Source organism: Silene latifolia, chromosome 5 (genome assembly GCF_048544455.1).
Source record: "Silene latifolia isolate original U9 population chromosome 5, ASM4854445v1, whole genome shotgun sequence".
NCBI classification, from domain to species: domain Eukaryota; kingdom Viridiplantae; phylum Streptophyta; class Magnoliopsida; order Caryophyllales; family Caryophyllaceae; genus Silene; species Silene latifolia.
In genome coordinates, this window is record NC_133530.1 from 29,801,541 (window position 1) to 29,821,659 (window position 20,119).

The 20,119-nt window shown below is 36.0% G+C and overlaps 1 protein-coding gene across 1 annotated transcript; it reads right to left on the reverse strand.

The window, feature by feature from the left end:
- Positions 1-11,158: 11,158 nt before the first annotated feature.
- LOC141655156 (protein FAR1-RELATED SEQUENCE 1-like) lies at positions 11,159-12,111 on the reverse strand. The gene is made up of 2 exons (XM_074462247.1): positions 11,896-12,111; positions 11,159-11,482 (listed from the first exon to the last, which is right to left on the reverse strand). The coding sequence occupies exons 1-2, from the start codon at positions 12,109-12,111 to the stop codon at positions 11,159-11,161; spliced, it is 540 nt and encodes a 179-aa protein (XP_074318348.1).
- Positions 12,112-20,119: the final 8,008 nt, after the last annotated feature.

Genomic DNA, 20,119 nt, shown 5'->3' on the forward strand with positions numbered 1-20,119 from the left:
GTACCTACCGCCAATGATCCCATCACTCTCTATTGTGATAATAGTGGGACAATCTTCCAAGCTAAGGAACCAAAGTCTAGTAATAGATCTAGACATGTACTTAGAAAATATCATGTAATAAGAGATTTCATTGAGAGAAAGGAAATTGCGATTTGTAAGGTTGGGACGGATGACAACATTGCCGATCCGCTCACCAAGCCTTTATCGCAGGCTAAGCATGATGGACATGTTGCGTCCATGGGACTTAAACGTGTACCAAGTTTTTGTTAGATTTTGAAATGAAATAAAAGTGTTGTTTTGTTCATGTTCACAATCACATTTGTCTTTTATCTTTAATTTATACATTGTTACATCCAAACAGGTTGTAAGTGACAATTGAACCCCGTTAAAGTGAACACGGATTAACATAGTATTTGCCCATAGCCACTTGTATGAGGTGACGTCTCGAAGTGACTAGAGTGTGATGCGATTGATGGCAAGTTCAAGTGCCATAGAGTCATGTGAGATGACTAGTCGATCACATAGGCAGACTGTTAGGAACACCTTGTCGGGCCTAATGACCGCTTATAGAGTTCTGGCAAATTCATATAGCCTGGTCGTGGCGAGAGCTGCTATAGTATTCAAATGAGTCGATTCTTTTGACTAAAGACTATTCGCCTCGAGATGGCACGATTTGATTAACTTTGATTTGTGTTACTAAGACCTTCGTAAATGGGGTCAAATGGGCATATTTTGGGTTATGATGGCTGTGGCTAGTCGAAGGGAATGAGTGCAATAGGAATTGTCCATCCCTAGTCAGGGATATAATAATATCTCAGGGCCACTCGAGGAGTAATGAACTGGAAATGCGTGGCCACGCTCGGAAGGTATCTATGATAGATAAATCCGGTCAATCAGTTATTCTCCAGATCGAGGAAACCACTCTCGATATGATCACTTGCAAGTACGACCTGAAAGACACCTTGCATTGAGTGGGAGATAGTAATAGGACAAGAGAATTGGTGACGCACACTTGTCGAGGACAAGTGGGAGATTGTTGGAATATGTGTCCTCCGACAATAATGCGATCACGACTGTTGATCATGATGATCACATGTTTAAATCTCATTTTAAAAGAATACAATTGGGAAGTATTTTTACTGTCAACTGGTCAACATATATCGGTAATGATTGGCTGACTAGAGTTTGACATTACTGTCGTGCGACGGTGGTGATCAGTTGATCCCCTAGGTCATACCTATAGGGCAACACTCTTAATTGATCATTTAATTAATCGTATAATGTTACGAGTTAATTAAATTACTTGAAAGATTGACGGACGATTTTGGAAGTAAAATTTACGTATCACATTGAAATTGATTAAAATGAGATACAGTCTGAGTAATCGAATTGTATCATTACTCAGATGAAATTATTGTTTAAGGAAACAATTAAATTTGAATGAATCATTATAAATACAAATTGTTGTGATTTATAATTGGTAAAATATTTTGGTACAAGTAATTATGAATTACTAAGTCGATTTTTGTATGTGACGTATTTTTAATAATACGTTGATTTTTAATATGTTAAAAATGCACAACAAATTTATGCAACATATGACATGTGACATATTGACAATTGACAAAAAATAAAATGGATTCCATGTTATCCATATGGACCGAAATATTGGGTGTGATTAACATATTCTTATAATGTTAATTAAAATTAGTGGAAAATGTAATCATTTTTCTACAACTAGGCATGCATACCTAGTATCTCTTGTGGAAGAGCACCAAGCCCATGCATTGGCCTTCCTCCACCCTCCTACCCGGTTTCCCCTAGAAAAGAACAAAGGTTCTTTTGCTTAAAATTTTATTATTCACCATATGCATGTGTGTGTGATAATTTTTATTCATTCATTCATCTCATCAAAAATATTTTTAGAGAGATAAAAATATTTTCCTTCCTTCCTCTTTCTCCTACCCGGTTTTAGGAGCTAAGACCAAATTATTTTGGGTCATTTTTCTTTACAAAATTAATATTGTACTAGTATTTACAATATTGATTTTAATTAAGAGTGTGCTTTGGGTATAAATCCTTGGGAGAGATCCTACACTTGGGTCTTTGTTCATCCAAAAGGAAAGCTTAAGAACAAAAGAGAAGGACATCTCTTTTGTGCCCATATGAACCGAAATTCCAATGTAAGGATGAATGTTTCTTCTTTATTTTGTTAAATAGTTTGCATGCATAAGATCACTTGTTAATTTTATGAAAAATTAAAATGGAACATATATGAATATGTTAGTATATAGATCTACTTTTTCTTCAGTTTGGGTTAAAGTCTCATGCTTTATCAATTAAATCCGTAATTACCAATCACCTTTCCAAATATGTTGTTTTTCCGAGTTAGAATCATGCTGGGATACGTAAACATTTGTTGTGAAACGATTTTGGTTGGTTTCAAAGTGTTTGAGAGTCGTTTTCGAATCATTCGCGTGTAGCGTTGTCCCAGCCGGTTGACCGGCCGCCGGTGCTTCACCCGGATGGGAGCTCCTTGTAAGCTTTTGACGAATTTCATTAAGCCTGTGTTCCCAGCCGGTGGGCCGGCAGCCGGTGCTCCACCCGGCTGGGAGTTCTCTGTAAACTTTTGTGGAAACTTTGATATTGGCTTGTGTTCCCAGCCGGTGGGCCGGCAGCCGGTGCTCCACCCGGCTGGGAGTTCCCTGTAAGTTTTTGTGACTTTTGAGTTTGGGCATGTGCTCCCAGCCGGTGGCCCGGCAGCCGGTGCCCCAACCGGCTGGGAGAGCACTGTAAGTTTTTACCAATTTCTACATAATCGCATGTTGCCCCAGCCGGTGGCCCGGCCGCCGGTAACCCTCCCGGCTGGGAGTCCCCTGTATGCTTCTTTTCACTTGTGACTTCTAATAATCATTGACTCATGCGTGTATCTTCTTCCTCGTTGATAATTGGTTAATTTAAGACCTATGTATGTATGACCATGCAAAATTATTGTTGTTCTCTTTTAGACCCAAGTGTGACGATTTACATTGTGTCACGACTTGACATTCCTTATTTACCCTTTTCAGACCTTTGGTCACGAGTGTGAGCCATGTTTTCAGATTGGGTTATCTTTCCTCTTTCGGACCTTTGGTTACGGGTGCGTGCCATGTTTCCGAACTAGGATATCCTTCCGCCTTTCTTCGGACCTTTGGTTACGGGTGCGTGCCATGTTTCCGACTAGAGGTTACTCGACCTTTGGTTACGAGTGCGTGCCATGTTTCGAGTCTTGGATACGATTAGTATATCGTTTGTCGAATCGGGTGTCGTCCATCCCGAGAGTCTGGATCCAGGTTTAGACGAGGACCGTATTATGATCGACGTCCTACCAGGAGGTTGGAGTCTAGGATGTAGTCTTGTGTGTAGTATCTCGTACATGCTTTAAAGGTAGCCTCTGAGTCGGATACTCCGTCCATACTTTGTATTTGTCTTATATTTGAGTCAAGTCAATATGTGATCGCCTGATCTAATTATTCTTCTCTCATATGTGCATAATTATTCTTATTTCACCATGTCTACCAATCATGATTTTATTGTTACCGTAAGTAGACCTGGCAAAACGGGTCACTCGGGTCGGGTACGGGTCGGGTCAGTTTGGGTCGGGTTATTTCGGGTCTGTCACATATTTCAGGTCGGGTTGGGTCGGGTCGGGTCACTTTCGGGTTTCGGGTCAATTTCGGGTGACCTGTTGTCGGGTCATTTCGGGTCGGGTCATTTTCGGGTATAGGTCATTTTGGGTCGGGTTGCTTTTGAGTTAATGGCTAAGCACTTAAGTTAATACTATTTTGATTAAGAAATACTATTTTGCAAATTTAACTATTTATTAGGGATTATTGTAACCAATGAAACTTTATTTTGATATATATAGTATTAATATGAGTTAATACTAGTCGTTTCAGGTCATTTTAGGTCACTTCAAGTCATTTGGGATCAGGTGAGTTATGAGTCGGGTCTTTTTGGATTGGGTCACCTCGGGTCGGGTCAACATTGGGTCAAACAATGTTCGGGTCGGGTCTGGGTCGGGTCGGGTTAGTTCGGGTTTCGGGTCATATTCGGGTCAAGCAAGTTCGGGTCATTTTCGGGTCTCGGGTCAGCCTTTTCGGGTCGGGTCATTCGGGTCTCACCCATTTTGCCAGGTCTAACCGTAAGTATTAATCCTTATGCTTGTTGGTTTAATTAAATTCTCGATTACTTGTTTTTTGACATATTGTGGCTGGGAGAACCCTGAGTTACTCCACACTGACTATGGCTTTCATATTTATTATGAATGACAGGTTGGTGATGAAGCTTAAGTGGGGAAGACCGTGTGAGCTAGCGAGTTCTTACCCTGGACCTGATTTAGTTATCACTTTATTAGACTCACCTAATTTTAAACTCGTGTTCATTCGTGGGATATCTTTTCCCAAATAAATAGACTTGTTTTGTAAACCTAAATTTAACTAGCTATACTTATTTATCGTTGTTGGTGATACCTCGCGTTTGACTTCTATAGAAGCCTCAAAAGTTTTAAAAACCTCGTGTTTCCCGCTACATTTTACTATTTATTTAAATTGCCTCAACGAGGGGTGTCACATTCGACGAGTAGCCCAATTCGTCATGATGATGATTTACATTCGATGACGCAAATTACTGGCGTATTACATGATCTAGCTGGTGATAAAGATAGCAAAGCGGCTGCTACATGTGGTGCAGATTCTTCTGCCCTTAATCTTGGGACCAATGACATTTATACTACTTTGGAAGTTAATGAGATCTTGAATACGATAAGGCGGGAAGAAGGTGATGGTTTGGAGGTTCATGAATCTGCTGACGAGGTACATGTAGACTTCTTCGCTCAAAATTTGAACGACATAGGTATTTGTTCACCCGTTGTAAATAATCAGAGCGTATGTGAGCTGCGGGTGGGAGAGGCTGTTATGGAAGTAGATCATGTGGAAGTTGATGAAGTTGCAGCAAAAGTACCGGAAGTGTCTATTATCCAAATGATTGGGTCCGCTCAGGTTTATTCTACTGCTGAAATTAATGTCGTTTTACAAGACGTGCGAGAGTCAGAGATAGAGGTTGAGGTGATGTTTGGAGGGGGTACGTTGGAAGCTTTTGACGAGAGAAATAAAGAACCTCATTCAACTTACGTTCCACATACTGAGGGTGTACACCATCCCTTTTTATTTTATTCAAAGACCCATCTGTCGTGCATGGCTGTTGCCCCTGAGAACCTCGGGTGCTCTATTGATTGCGGGACACCCGATACGGAGCAGTTAATTGTGTCTGATTTCTTGCGCTGCCACAAGAGACTGTTCACATCTGTTTTTAGCTGGCGGAAGGATATAATGGATTACATCTTTAATAAAGCCGACAACTATAGCAAAACGTAAGTAAACTGGGAAATCTAGAAATTAGGTGAAATTTTATTAATTGGAACTATACCTCATCCATTATAGATAATGCATTTAACATCTTAACATCCTAATTGCATTGCTTTTTTTAGTGAATCAATTGTATCATTCACCAACTTATACAACATTCCACGGGAGGACATTGTATCGTTGGAACCTGGGATTCAAATCATGAACAGTATCATCGATTGTTCGTCTATACTACTCAACCACATCAGAAATGAGAACATTGCAGCAGTCCCAACTTCCCGTTGTTGGTTTGGTCTTAGTCACACTGTATGTGCCGTGATTTTTTCCTTCTTTATTTTTTACCTAACTTTCAGTAACTGTGACTTATACCCTATGCTTGGTCAGGTTCCCGTGGTCCAAATTTGGAATGCCAAAAAAAAGGGGAAGTGCTGGACCTTAGTAAAGACATTTTCAATGCGTGGAACATGTGGGAGAAAGAATCTCCACCTCCTTTTCATCTTGACTCTAATTTGGTATGTGTATCCTTACAGCATCTTTCACATGGTTTTAGCTCATTTCCAATGTCTTAGAGTACAAATTATAATCTGTTTTCAAGCTTTGATTGAATAGATTTTGACTGCCTCTATTTTATTGATTCCAGGTCTTTATTCCTATTTTAGCTGGTGAGCATTATAGTTGTGTATGTATAAATTCCCAGTGGAGCAGGTTGAATACCTTGAAAATCGTTCATATGGCGAAGATTTTGACATTTTGCCTTATGCAGGCGTTGCACGCATCTGTGTAAGTAAATTACACTTAACTAATACGTTAGTTCACAGTTTGTGATACTTCAATCCTCTATCTTCCTTTCTAACTTTACATCTTGATTTTTAAAACTCTAAGGTTGTATTCTGAAACATTATTAGAACGTAACTTTCGTAACTTTAATACTCAACATTTGTTTTCCATTTCACATGTATTCTTATAACTTTAGATCTTTCTCCTGAAACTTCAATACACAATTTTTGTAACTTTAGATCTTTCTCCTAAAACTTCAATACACAATTTTTTTTCGTAACTAGAAGTCTGCCATCTGAAACTTTAGTTCACATCTGATGTAACTTTATTAGTCTCCAATTATTTTTTTGTATTTTATACCTTTAAGCATGCCTTGTGGAACTGTCAAGTCAACTGTCGGATTTGAACCATATTGGAATCACTTACAGGTCAATGAAATGGGCAAGTACATGCTGTCCAAAGGGTTAAGCAAAGGTTCTAAGGTTAGCAAGTTTAAGTTCGTTAACATTAACTTCGGATGGCAAGGTTTAGGCTACTATGCTAACGATTGCGGTACATATACAATGATTCACATGCTTCTTATACTGGGGTTGCATTTGATTGCGGGTTAGGCACCATGGATGCTATGAACTTGTACAGAGCTGAAATTGCTGCGACACTAGTTCTAAGTGACATTAACCGCTCAAGACAAAAAGTGTTAGACACGGTGAAGTCCTTCAAAGAGTACAAATCTCTTGCGTGTTCAAGTTCAACAAGGGAGGATTCTTTCAAAACACCTCCTCAAACAGACCCCCCGAAAAGAAATTCTGATTCTCATATAGTGAATGAAACCGCTAAACGCCTCCATTTTAATAAAACTGATTCAACTACCCCTGCAGCTAAGTCCTCCGTTGCTCTTTCAGCTTCTAGTGAACAACTATCTGCTATTAAGAGTCGTCTCGTGGTAAGGGGGATGACCTTGGTTTCTCTCTTGACTGCGATGTTGCTGATTTAGGGACCCTTGTGATTTTCAAGACTCTACGGAACAACCAATTATTACTCAGGGATATGCCCAATTTAAGGAAGAACGTTGTAGACTACTGCTTCCTTGACGACAACAACATGGACCCTAGGTAAGCTCATGTTCTATGTCTACTCAGACTAATTTACTTGAATTCATAAGGTGTATAGGTCAACTAATATATTCGCTGTGCAGGGAACACCTAGCGGATTATGGACTCAATGCCATGCTTTGTAGGGATGATATAATGTCAATGCTACCGGAATCAAAAATGTCCACAAGAGTGATTGAATGTTGGTCCAAATTGTTAAATCGGATAGAGTCAAAGGACAATGAGGTCGCAAGGATGGCTTTCTTCGGTTTACGTCATACGGTATGCATCTAATATCTACCTTTGAAACAAAAGTACAGTGTTGGAGATAATATGGCCATTTCCATGTGTATCTCTAATGCCGTCATCATAAACTACTTTTGTAGGACGTGATAATGAGATTGATGGATATCCAATATGAGGGCACACCCTATGATACCCACTATGATACACTTTTCCATTTTTGGGACCTGTTCATAAAGGGCTGTGGGAGGACGTTTAACTTGAATGCAGACTACCTTTTCATACCGGTTAATGTTGACGATCATTTTGCTTGCATATGTATCAACTTCAGGTCAAAGACTGTCGATGTTCTTGACAATCAGTTTCATACTGACAGTAACACGTCTGAAATGTTCAGAGTGTCTCGTATAATTGTAAGTTTGAATTTCATTATTTCGCGTATAAACTTAAACATCATTTCCTTGTGTATAAACTTAAATTGAATGTGTCTCGTACAAACTTTCAGCATTCATTTTGAAACTTTAAGCATCATTTTTGAAATGTTAAGCATTACTTTTGAAACTTTAATTTCGAAACTTTCAGCATTCAGTTTGAAATTTTAAGCCTAATTTTTGAAACTTTAATCATTACTTTTGAAACTTTAAGCCTCATTTTTGAAATTTTAAGCCTCATTTTTGCAACTTTAATCATTAGTTTTGAAACTTTAAGCCTCAGTTTGAAACTTTAAGCCTAATTTTTGCAACTTTAAACTTTCAGCATTCATTTTGACACTTTAATTTTGAAACTTTAAGCCTCATTATTTCTCACATTTGATGCAACTTAGTCTCATATTAATTTAATTATGTCTCGTATAATTGTGCTTGACAATCAGTTTCATACTTTGACTTGTAGGCTAGTGCATTGAGTGACTTTTTGGAATCAAGAAACATTGATAGAGCACATGCTGTTGCTACGTTCCCCCACCGACAGATTAAATTTTCCTGGAAGACCTCAAAACCAAATTTACTAGAGTCTGGTTTATTCACCATGATGCATATGCTATTCTACGAGGGTGCAACGTTTGAGCACGAAGACCTTGTGAGGAAGGTTAATCGGCGTTACCTGGTCATCCAACTGGCAGCTACCCTTGTCCTAGCTGATATGAACAAAATACGAGAGGAAGTTATGGATAGCATGAAAGCATTTGTGGCTCACAAAGAAGACTTATGGAAAGTCGTATACGCTAGGCGCACAATCTCTAAGATTTTGCCTAAAAATTAACTAGAAGTTAAACGTTTAGAATGATGTATTAGTACTGGTTACTTGATGGTTTTGAATATTTTGAATGATAAGGCACATGATCAGTGGCAACATTTTGATTGTATCTTTATTACTGTTATATGAAACTCTTCTTCACAACTTCTGCAACTTTAATAATCAAACTTCTCATGTTAATATTTTATAACTTTAATCATGTCTTCAAAAACTTTATTTTATAACGTAGGTAACTTTACTATTGAAATTTTTTTTCTTATAAACTATTTTGTGTTGATAACTTTAAGCGTCCAGATTGAAACATTAATTCACTAATTTTGATAATCAAACTTTAATTTTGAAACTTTAAAACTCATTTTTGAAACTTTAAGCCTCATATTTGAAACTTTAATCATTCATTTTGAAACTTTAATTTCGAAACTTTAAGCCTCATTTTTGAAACTTTAAGCATTCATTTTGAAACTTTAAGCCTCATTTTTGAAACTTTAATCCCTACTTTAATTTTCAAACTTTAATTTTGAAACTTTAAGCATTCATTTTAACACTTTAAGAGCATCCTCAAAGGTGGGGAGGTGCCTCCCCATATGTCCTCTCTCTCCTTATATGGGACTCCTCATTGTTGCACAAAGCTCCCCAACATTTGGGGTTCCACTGTTTTTAGAGGAGCTCCCCAAAAAAAAAGTAAGGCAATTTGTGTTACTTTTGGGGAGGTTCCCAAATTTTTGTGTGTGAATTGGGGAACCCCATTGTTACATAAATGTAATTATGAAATGGGGAGGGTAAATGGAAAAGTTAGTGGAAAATGAGGTGGACGAATAAGAAAAGGAAAGAGAAGATATGGGGAGCCTCACCTTTGCGGATGCTCTAAGCCTTCATTCTGAAACTTTAACTCTAAAACTTTAAGGATTCATTTCGAAACTTTAAGACTCATTTTTGAAACTTTAAACCTCATATTTGAAACTTTAAGCATTCACTTTGAAACTTTAATTTCGAAACTTTAAGCATCATTTTTGAAACTTTAAGCCTCATTTTTGAAACTTTAATCCTTACTTTTGAAACTTTAATTTGGAAACTTTAAGCATTCATTTTGAAACATTATGCCTCATTTTTGCAACTTTAATCTTTACTTTTAAAAATTTAATTTTTAAACTTTCAGCATTCATTTTGAAACTTCAAACCTCATTTTTGAAACTTTAAATTCGAAACTTTCAGCATTCAGTTTCAAACTTTAAGCCTAATTTTTGCAACTTTAATCCTTACTTTTGAAACTTTAATTTTTAAACTTTTATCATTCGTTTTGAAACTTTAAGCATTACTTTTGAAACTTTAATTTTAAAACTTTCAGCATTCAATTTAAAACTTTTAGGCCTAATCTTTGCAACTTTAATCCTTACTTTTGAAACTTTAATTTTTAAACCTTTAGCATTCATTTTGAAACTTCAAACCTCGTTTTTGAAACTTTAAGAATTACATTTGAAACTTTAATTTCGAAACTTTCAGCATTCAGTTTGAAACTTTAAGTCTAATTTTTGCAACTTTAATCATTAATTTCGAAACTTTAAGCCTCATTTTTGAAACTTTAAGCTTTCATTTTCTCACTTTAATTTCAAAACTTTCAGCATTCATTTGAAACTTTAAGCCCCCATTTTGATACTATAAGCATTCATTCATTTTGACACTTTAATTTCGAAACTTAAGAACTTATTTTAACACTTTCAGCCTCCATCTTGAAACTTTAAACTTCAAACTTTAAGCATTAATTAAGAAACTTTAAGCATTCACTATGAAACTTTAATTCACATGTTTCATCGTTTTTAAGTATGAATTTTTAAACTTTGCATATTCCTTTTGAAACTTCAAGCCTCCAATTTCGAAACAAAAAACAACTGTAACATTAATAATAAAGCTTCCAAAGTTCTATTTTATAACTCTGGCCATTTCTTATCAAAAGTTAACACCACCAGTTCAACCTAATATTCAAAACATCCAATTGTTTCTACATTAAACTTAAAAATGCAAAACATACAAAAAAATAGCTTGCTATTTAAAATTCTGTTCGTCAGACACAACCTATTCTTCATCCTCCTCTTCTTCCTCCGCCTCCTCTTCCTCCTCCTCCTCTTCTTCTTCACTTGATTCTACCAATGGTGGTGGAAGCTCTGCAAACGGGTTAGGGCAATTCCTCTTGTCGTGGTGTGTCATTTGCTTGCGATTTTTGCACATACGTTTCGGCTTACTTGCAATTGCAATAGCTTTCGACTTACTAGATAAAATCCTTTTCCCTGTTCCCTTATTTTTGGAAATTTTAGGTGGCAGTATTGTGATCTCCTTACTTGCCTTACAACCAAGTAATTTTTCCAATTCTTCTTCTTTACTCAATTTCTCACTTTACGGAAGTAGTTTTTCCTTGAACTCTCTTATTAAATTGGTAAGGTTCTGAATATCCTCCTTATCCCTCCCACCTAGAATTCCAATGGTCTTGTGAACTTCCGACCACAAATTTGTCATCTCAAGTTGTTTTGCGTCTATGATATCCATGTCCACAAATTCCTCTCCATTAAAATTGCACTCAATTCCCCGGTATGCATTCTTCGTCCATCTTCTAGCAACTCCACATTCCGGCAATTTTTTAAGACCATTACCACAGTAGATCCAAATTATATGACTACATAGGAGTCCCTTTCGCTCAAACAGTCTACACGTACAGCTCGCCTGCAATGTACCTGTTTCATCCATTAAAAACTGGAAATTAAACCTTTATGTTGACGGTTGGTAACTTTAATAAAATTACATTAAACTTTAAATAAGCCATCATAGAACTTTCTAAACGTATTGAGGCATTACTACGTCTCGTAACTTTAACACAATTATATGAAACTTTGTAATAGACAAAGCAAATCTTTATGACATTCAGACATAATTTACAAAAAAAAAAAAAAAAAAAAAAAAAAAAATCAGGCAGTTTCATACCTGGGTTGAACTTAACTTCAAAATTACGATTCCTCTCCGAGTCCTACACGGTACTTACCTCTACGTCATCCAATACAACGAAACCCTTGCAGCTACATGTATTAATGGAGTACTTCAACTCCCGTTGAAACTCCTCAAACATATTGTGTGTAAACCCTAGCTGCATCACTCTCTAATCCCATCTTACTAGACAACGTAGGGTTTGATTGTCGGTTTTCGTTGTCAAGTCTCTTCTGATTGTGCCTTTGTTGTTCCATAGCGCTTTCTAAGCGCATCAGAAACTCAACCAAAGTACCAGATTTGTGCTCAAACCTCTTAAAAAACCTATTCTCACTCTCCGACCTCCGAGTAGTCCTCATGATAGCGCCCATTTTCAAGTCTTTACAATGGGCCATTACCACTGCCTCCTTTTAGAGTAGCAATCAGTAACCACTCAACGTCGTGTTGACCCATTATTTCCAACCACTTACCATCAAACTCTTCCGGTTCAAGATCCTCCTCCCATATAATAGCATTTAATTTCTTCAAGAAATCTTGGTAATCGTTCCTCGTGCTTCCGTACTTAGTCGACACCTTATTCATAATATGCCACATACAAAACCTATGTCTTGCGGTCTTAAAATAAGGGGGAAAGATTTAATAATTCCCGGGTCCTGATCTATTATTATATATTCTGGTTCCTTACCCCCCATTGCAATGAGAAAACTTTCAAAAACCCACTTAAACGATTCATGATTTTCTTTAGCAATAATTGCACAACAAAAGGTTACTGACCGTTTTGTGGTTGTTAACCCAAGTGAATGGGGTGAAAACCATCGAGTACTTGTTGGTAGAGTAAGTAGGGTCATAAGAAATGGCTTTACCAAATGCAGCATAGTTCCTCCTAGCAATACCATCTGCCCAAATTCCCCTCCGCAGACTGCCATCTTCGTTAACATCATAGTCGAAGTAGAAACCTGGCTGAGTTTCTGCCAAGCTCTTGAAACTATCAATGAAAGCTGTCCGTCCCTTTCATGAATAAAACACTTAATGTCTCTCTTTAAATTCTTGAAGTCGTTCAAACTAGCTCCAATATTCTCGAACCCCTTAACAAGTTCCTTACACATTCTGTAAGTCCTCGTTGGTCCTATATTCAGTTGCGCCAAAAGAAAAAAATACTGTTACTAGAACTGATCAAATCTAAACTCTGTTATGCCATATTCCAAATAGATAACTTCAAGCATTATGTCTGAAACTTTAATTCACCGGTTCAACACTTTAACACCAGACAAAATTCTGACATTCAGTTTTCTATTTTATAACTTTAACAATGTCTTCTATAAATTTAACACAAAATTACTATACCATTAACAACTACACTTCGCCTGCTATATTTTACACACTTTTTTCATAAATTACGTAACTTTAACCATATATTCTGAAACTTTTTTTCACTGGTAACTTCTTTTATTTTACACACCACGGTTTGAAACTTTAATTCACAAGTTACATCACTTTAACTAGGAATTCTAAACCTTTATCTAGAAAAAGAATACCTTCGAACTCAAATAATTATCACGACTTAATAATTTCAGGTCATTCACCCTTGAATTTGCGACGATCAATCCCATATGATACTTCGAAATATTTCTTGATAACTTCTGAAATTCTCTATTTTTCACAGATACAAGCTCATGATTATGATCCTCGTCAAACCGATCTACTACTAAGAGCCCATTCTTCAAAATAACGTAATCCTCGCCTTGCACCCCACCCTCTTTAACTTAGCTCTTCTTTCATGCTTATCTTCATCATCCTCTCTACATATGCTCTTTTATTTGTTATAGTAAAACCTTCACGGTTACACACCAAAAGCTTTGATTTTATAGTGCCATCACGCCACTTCTTGGTTGTGTACTTACGCACATCGAACCCAATACCAAGCGCGTAAACCTTATAAAAAGTAATAGCTTCGTCCATGTCCCCGAATTGCATACCAACATATGGTGTAAAAATATCCTCCACTTGACGACACAATTCCTCTTCGGTTACTGGGGATGTTGGTAAATCATCACCTTTAACAAAACAGAACCAAGTATAAAATTATAATGCATACTTACTTCAATCGTAATTTTGGAAACTTTGATCAATAACGTACAATTTAATTAAATTGTATTTAGTGTAACCTCAATAGCATTATCTGCTTAAATTTTAACTTCCAATTTTGTCAATTTTAACTTCCTGAAATTTATGCATCAAAGTTAAAGTTTCAAACTAATTGCTTAAAGTTTCGGAACAGATGCATAAAGTTTTCAGTCAGAAGGCTTAGCGTTTCATAATCAATGCTTAAAGTTACTGACTCAACACTTAGAGGGAATTTATTAAACTGTAACATCTAAAAACGGCAACTGCACCTGTATCTTCAAAAAGAACAACAAAAGAAATAAACTAATTCCAATCTCAATTTCTGAAAATCTAATAAATAAGAAATAAAACTTTAGCTACAACATAAATTAAAAACTAAATTACAGTTTGTTCAAAGAATTCACCTATGATTATAGAACTTCTATAATGCATTAACATTGTTAATCTTCATGTTATGCATAAGTATACTGACCAAAAAAAAATAAAAACACACAGCATAAACATGAGCAAAAAAAAGGGATTACGCTGACTATACGTAGAACACCTAAACATGAGAAAAAAAACGATGAATATGTAACCTCACAAGGAACAAACAAGAACAACTTACCATTCTAGACTGGTACAATTTCCATTCCAGACATTATATAAGCAAAATAACAATAAAGGGATTAAGCTGATTAAAGGTAAAACGCGCGTGAGAAAAAAAAATAAGGGATTCAGTTGTATGTGCTCTTTGATTTTCTTAATGAATGTAGGGAGAATGGATGAAGATGGAAAAAAATTTGGAAGAAGAAGAGTTTGTAGGTAGTAAGCGTGATATTATGGAAAATAGGAAGGAGGAAGGATTAAACAGTTGTTACGATTGCAAGGTAATCAGCATCGGTATGATAAAAAGTGTCTTTCTCTCATTAACTATTTTTTTTCTTTTTTTTTTCCAATTAAACCCTAATAATCTCATCCATTGATTTTCACTAATCCAATGGCTAACATTAGGACTTAGGGACTTACATATTATGGTGGACTCATTTGAACCTCTCTCTCTCTCTCTCTCTCTCTCTCTCTGTCTCTATATATATATATATATATATATATATATATATATATATATATATATATATATATATATATATATATATATATATATATATATATATATATATATATATATATATATATATATATATATATATATATATATGCACTACGCCAAATAAGACCTTCAATAATGGTCAGATAATGCAATTACCGTTATTAAATAGAAACACGGAACCGTTATTGCAACGACTGTTGTTAAATATATACCACGGTTTGTATACAAACATGCGAACGTTATATAACATCAGTAACGAATCTATAATACCGTTATAAAACTGTTGTTAAATATATTTATGGCAACGGGTATACTTTTAAAAAACCGTTATTAAATATTAATAACGGTTTCAAACCCGTTGTCCCTAGTTTACTATTGACAACGGTTTAGTGGTTCCAAAACCGTTGTTAAATATTATATATGATAACAGTTCATTTCATTATCTTATTTAATTAAATGTCAAAATTTTACAACGGTTTTATTGCGTGCTAAACCGTTGTTATATTTATCAATTGATGAAACTTTGACAACGGTTCTTCTTAAAGAAACCGTTTTTAACATTTTGAACTCGACAACGGTTATCGTTCGTTATCTTATATTTTTGGCGGTTTGAATGGGAGGAAAAAGATGTCAACGGTTATTTATCTAAATAAAACCGTTGTCAAATAATTGTTTACAACGAGTTGTTTTTAACCGTTATCGTTTTTATTTTTTATTTAAAAAAAAATCATTTTAGCTAGTTCTAGCAGCTGATCAAATGCTATTTTTCCAGCAGTGTTTGTAGCAGCTGCTGGAATACTATTTTTCAGCTGCTGCTGAAAATAGCATTCCAGCAGCCGTGCACTGCAAAAATTCAATCCTGCATCAAAATATTACACCCCGTGATCAATTAAACCCAGTTTCAGGGGGCGTTTGGTTCAAACATTAGGTATGAAATGGAATGGATTCTAACTCCGAAGAGGTATGGAGTTAGAACCTCATACATGTTTAAAGTTGTTTGGTTCAATCCGGGAATGGGAATAATAATGTGTTGGGTGGAATGGAGTTGGAACCTTGGGGAGAAAGATGGGTATGAGATTCCAAGGAGTTGTAATGGAGTTAGAATCCATCAGGTATCTAACTCCATTCCAAAATGCTCCAACCAAACATTGGAATGGCTTGAATCCATTCCAATCCATTCCAAAAGCTCCAACCAAACACCCCCTCAAAACAGTACAAACAGGATGATCAAAAGCCAAAACACAACTTTCTCAAAAAAACAAAAGAAGCCAATACATAGAAGTATACAGAATTTGAACTCAATTTACGTCTGAAATAGTTTTTAAATCACACTAACCCGTATCGGAATGGTAGAAAGTTTTCCGTTGATAACCTTCCACATGGACTGACAAACGTAAAAGGCTCATTGTTTGTCGTCTGGTGCTTTAGGAGACTATTATATAAATCACACACAAATCAGCCGAATTAGATAATCAACCTCTCTCATAAACATTAATTAAATGATACGAGTAATTATTAAGAATACACTTAATATTGGCGTGATAAAATTGGGATCAGTGTTACTTTCATATTTCCTAAGTGGACATAATCTTTTTTTTTGCTTCAAAAACACTAATTTATAAATATACACACATGCCATTATTATTTGCATATATATGGCTCAAGTCATACAATAACAAATGACATTATTGAAGGTTGTAAACTTACTCGGTTATCATCCTTACACAACTGTCAGAGGGTTTGCCTTCGCGAGAGTCAATCCAGTACACTATTTTTGTTTCTACTTGGATTGCCAGTAGCACACAATGCTTTCTATTCATTTTGGGGCATTCAACTGTTAGTTCATTTACATGCATTTAAGCATGTTAATAATAAATTTATAGAACCGTGATTCATTACAATAATCACGTACTATACATACATATTCTCATTGTAAGAGGCAAGTCATAGTTTTTTGGACGACATCAACCGACGAGCGATACTATTCATTTGTTCTTCGTATGAAATTATGTGCACAGAGAACGCATTAGGACTCAAGAATCCGTAGGCGTGAATTGGGACCTTCTACTCAGCGAACTAATTATTGAGGTACCTATTACGCCACATAGAACAAAGATTGTTATTGTAATTGATAATTTAAACAAACATCATTATCGTAAATGGAAATAACTAAATAGTTTTATTTATAAAACTTACTTCATCCAAATCAAAGAGTGAACAGCATCTAAATTGTCAAGATCGACAAATTCCATCAGTTGCTTCGGTTCCAGTATGGTTATATCAGCTGCGCCCATAACTTCCTTTTCAATGTTAATCATGACTACATCCCCTGTAGGTGACTTCTTTATAGCCAGGTTGTGCAAAGCCTTAAGCGAAGCAGTTTTCATCTTTTTTTTATATTCACACGATTTATAATAAGAATAATAAGCAGACTTGACTGCAACAACTTTCGTTAACATAATAGTAATTGCTTTAGTTGCCATCATGGCTTTGCTAAAGTTCTGCAAATGTAAAGATTAAAGTACTTACGATATGTTAATATTCGTACCCTAATTTATTTAAAGAACAAGTAATAATTAACGTCTACATATAGGTACCTCGGGGATAACAACATTGAAGAGGTTGTCAGGCCATTGCACATAAGAGCTTAGAGCTTCTTTCAAATAAGTGGCCTCCTCATTAGGAAATGGTACTTTTACTTCCCCATACTCAACTTTATATAATTGGGACACTTCCACTTTCCTGCAATTGTGACGAAGCGGTATACCATGAACTTTAACTTGTTGAAGCCGGTCGTAATTCAACACGTATCCCCTGATAAAAACAACTTTCTGTTTTCCCTATAAATAGGATAGACGACAAGCCACCTTGCAATCACCTATCACGCCAGCTTTAATCAATTAGTACACATACATTCACTACCTTTAATAAATTTCATAAGTAAAAAACGTGTATGATATGAATAATGATAAACTAGCAGTTATTACCTTTTTCGGTGTTGAGAAGAACATCTGATAATCAACTACCTTCACTTCATCCTGTGTCACGGCCTTCCTGGCATCCTCTTCCTCTTCAACTGCATGATATCGATCCTCGGCTCCCACTTCAGTCACCTTTCCTATTTCCTTCTACCTTGTCATGTCATCCTCGGCTTCCTTCTGTACATTAACACTTGTCCATATAACACGTACTGATTTTCCAAATCATATAACACACTATATATAAGACATAACTATTATTACCTCTTTTTCCTCCTCATCCTCCTCCTCCTCCTCCTCCTCCTCCTCCTCCTCCTCTGCTTCCTTTATGACTTGTTGAACCATATCCAACTCCTTTTCTGATGACTTTTCCCCAGTTTTCAACATTCTCACCATCAACCTGGCTATTTTCTCTAGCTGTGTAGTAGAAATTAATGTCAGCATATATAGTTGTAAATTAATTACGTTGATTTAAATACAGTATTTATAGATTACCTTCTTGGAATCATCACCGTGTCGAGTAGTTTTCCCAAAATACTTAGTGATACCAACATGCGTTCCTACCCCTCTCACACGACCTGGATGCTCTACTTTGCCGATTGCCCTAACAAGAATAATGTCATCACGTCATTCAGGCTTCCATTTTCCTTCATGAACCTCTTTCTCACAGATCCTCTACATACACATAAAACCATTAAGCAACTCACAATTATATAACTCCGACTACCAGTGGTAGGAGTGACATATTTATTCAAACTCGCAATTTTTTCTTTGATGTCCTTATCATATTCGGTTTCCGTCTTTTCATTCTTAGGAGTGTGACCTTCCACCCAAGCATTGTGGCAACTAAATTTTCCAAACTTTGCCTACAATTCATTCATCACATTGATATCCTCTCAAAATATGTATGATTACTGTGAACATATATAACATTCATCACCTAATAGTCTAATACTATAAGAATTATGTACTTACAAGTTTCTTTTTAATCAATTTATAACCACCTTGGGAGCCGTAAAAGACGGTCTTTTTCTTTGAAATGTTCGCCTTGTTCCTCTCACTCATAACCTTCATCAAATATATTGTATCAAGAAACGTAAGTATGACCAAACACTAAACTAAGTATACTTCTTTACTTATTATTATTAAGTTACCTTAAACTTGTCAGACTGCCTATAAGCGATATAGCTATCCCAATGGTCCTGACTAACATACGCATACTTCTTTTTTGGTAGTTTCTTGTTCATCTCCCCGGTTTCCTTGTTGAACAAGTGGTTCTAAGCAATCTTTAACTTCTAAGATCTGAGGACTTTCCCTGTCTTTTTTTAGGTACTTATCATACATTTCGGGGACAACGTAAGCTAACTGCATATATGATGAGCATAGTTGGTACAAGTATTTCAGCTAATACACATATCAAGTAGTAACTTAATTTCAGCTAAAACATTTATTATTGTATATACATACCTTTATTCTGTTTATTACCATATGGCAGCCCCGTATCTTTATCCCATTGTAAAAGATTAGGTATCTTTGAATTTATTACTTCTAGAGAAACCCTGTGGCGCATTCGACTCGCAGTGTATTGCAAATTATTCTCATCACCCGAGTCGTCGCCTGACGCATTTCCATTGTTTCTTTTGCGCTTTTCGACCATATGTAAAGCAGAAATTAATAAACAAATAATAACAATACTTACTTATAATAACAAACAAATCTCTAGAGAGGAGGGTTTATTACTTCTTTAAAGAGGAGAGTCCGGATTGATCTAGTGGCGGCAATGACGATGATGACGATGACTACGATGGCGATGGGTAGGCTGGTGGTTAAGGGGAAGCTCAATGTTTGAGGATATTATGTGGGGGCAGGGAAGCTGAGAGTATATATATATGTGAATAATACAACACTTGCAAGACCTTGTTTATTGGAAAGTAATAAACACGTTATAAGAAAAACCGCTATATTTTGTTTCCAAACAGACAACGGTTTTGTTTGAAACCGTAATTTATTAGTACTATCTATAACGGGTTAGAAATAACCGTTGTCTGTAATATTTTTATTTCGTTTGATCTTCCCGCCAAGAAATAAAGCAACATTTTTATATACATAACAACGGCCTGAACCGTTATAACTGTACACGTCCAAAACAACGGTTTAGGTATAATCGTTTTACTTTATATTTCATTT

Coding starts and splice junctions, on each gene's coding strand:
- LOC141655156 (XM_074462247.1), bottom strand. CDS start 12,111: ATGGGCGCTATCATGAGGACTACTCGGAGGTCGGAGAGTGAGAATAGG. Junction 11,483..11,895: donor TAGAGAGTGATGCAGCTAGG/GTTTACACACAA, acceptor GGTACATTGCAG/GCGAGCTGTACGTGTAGACT.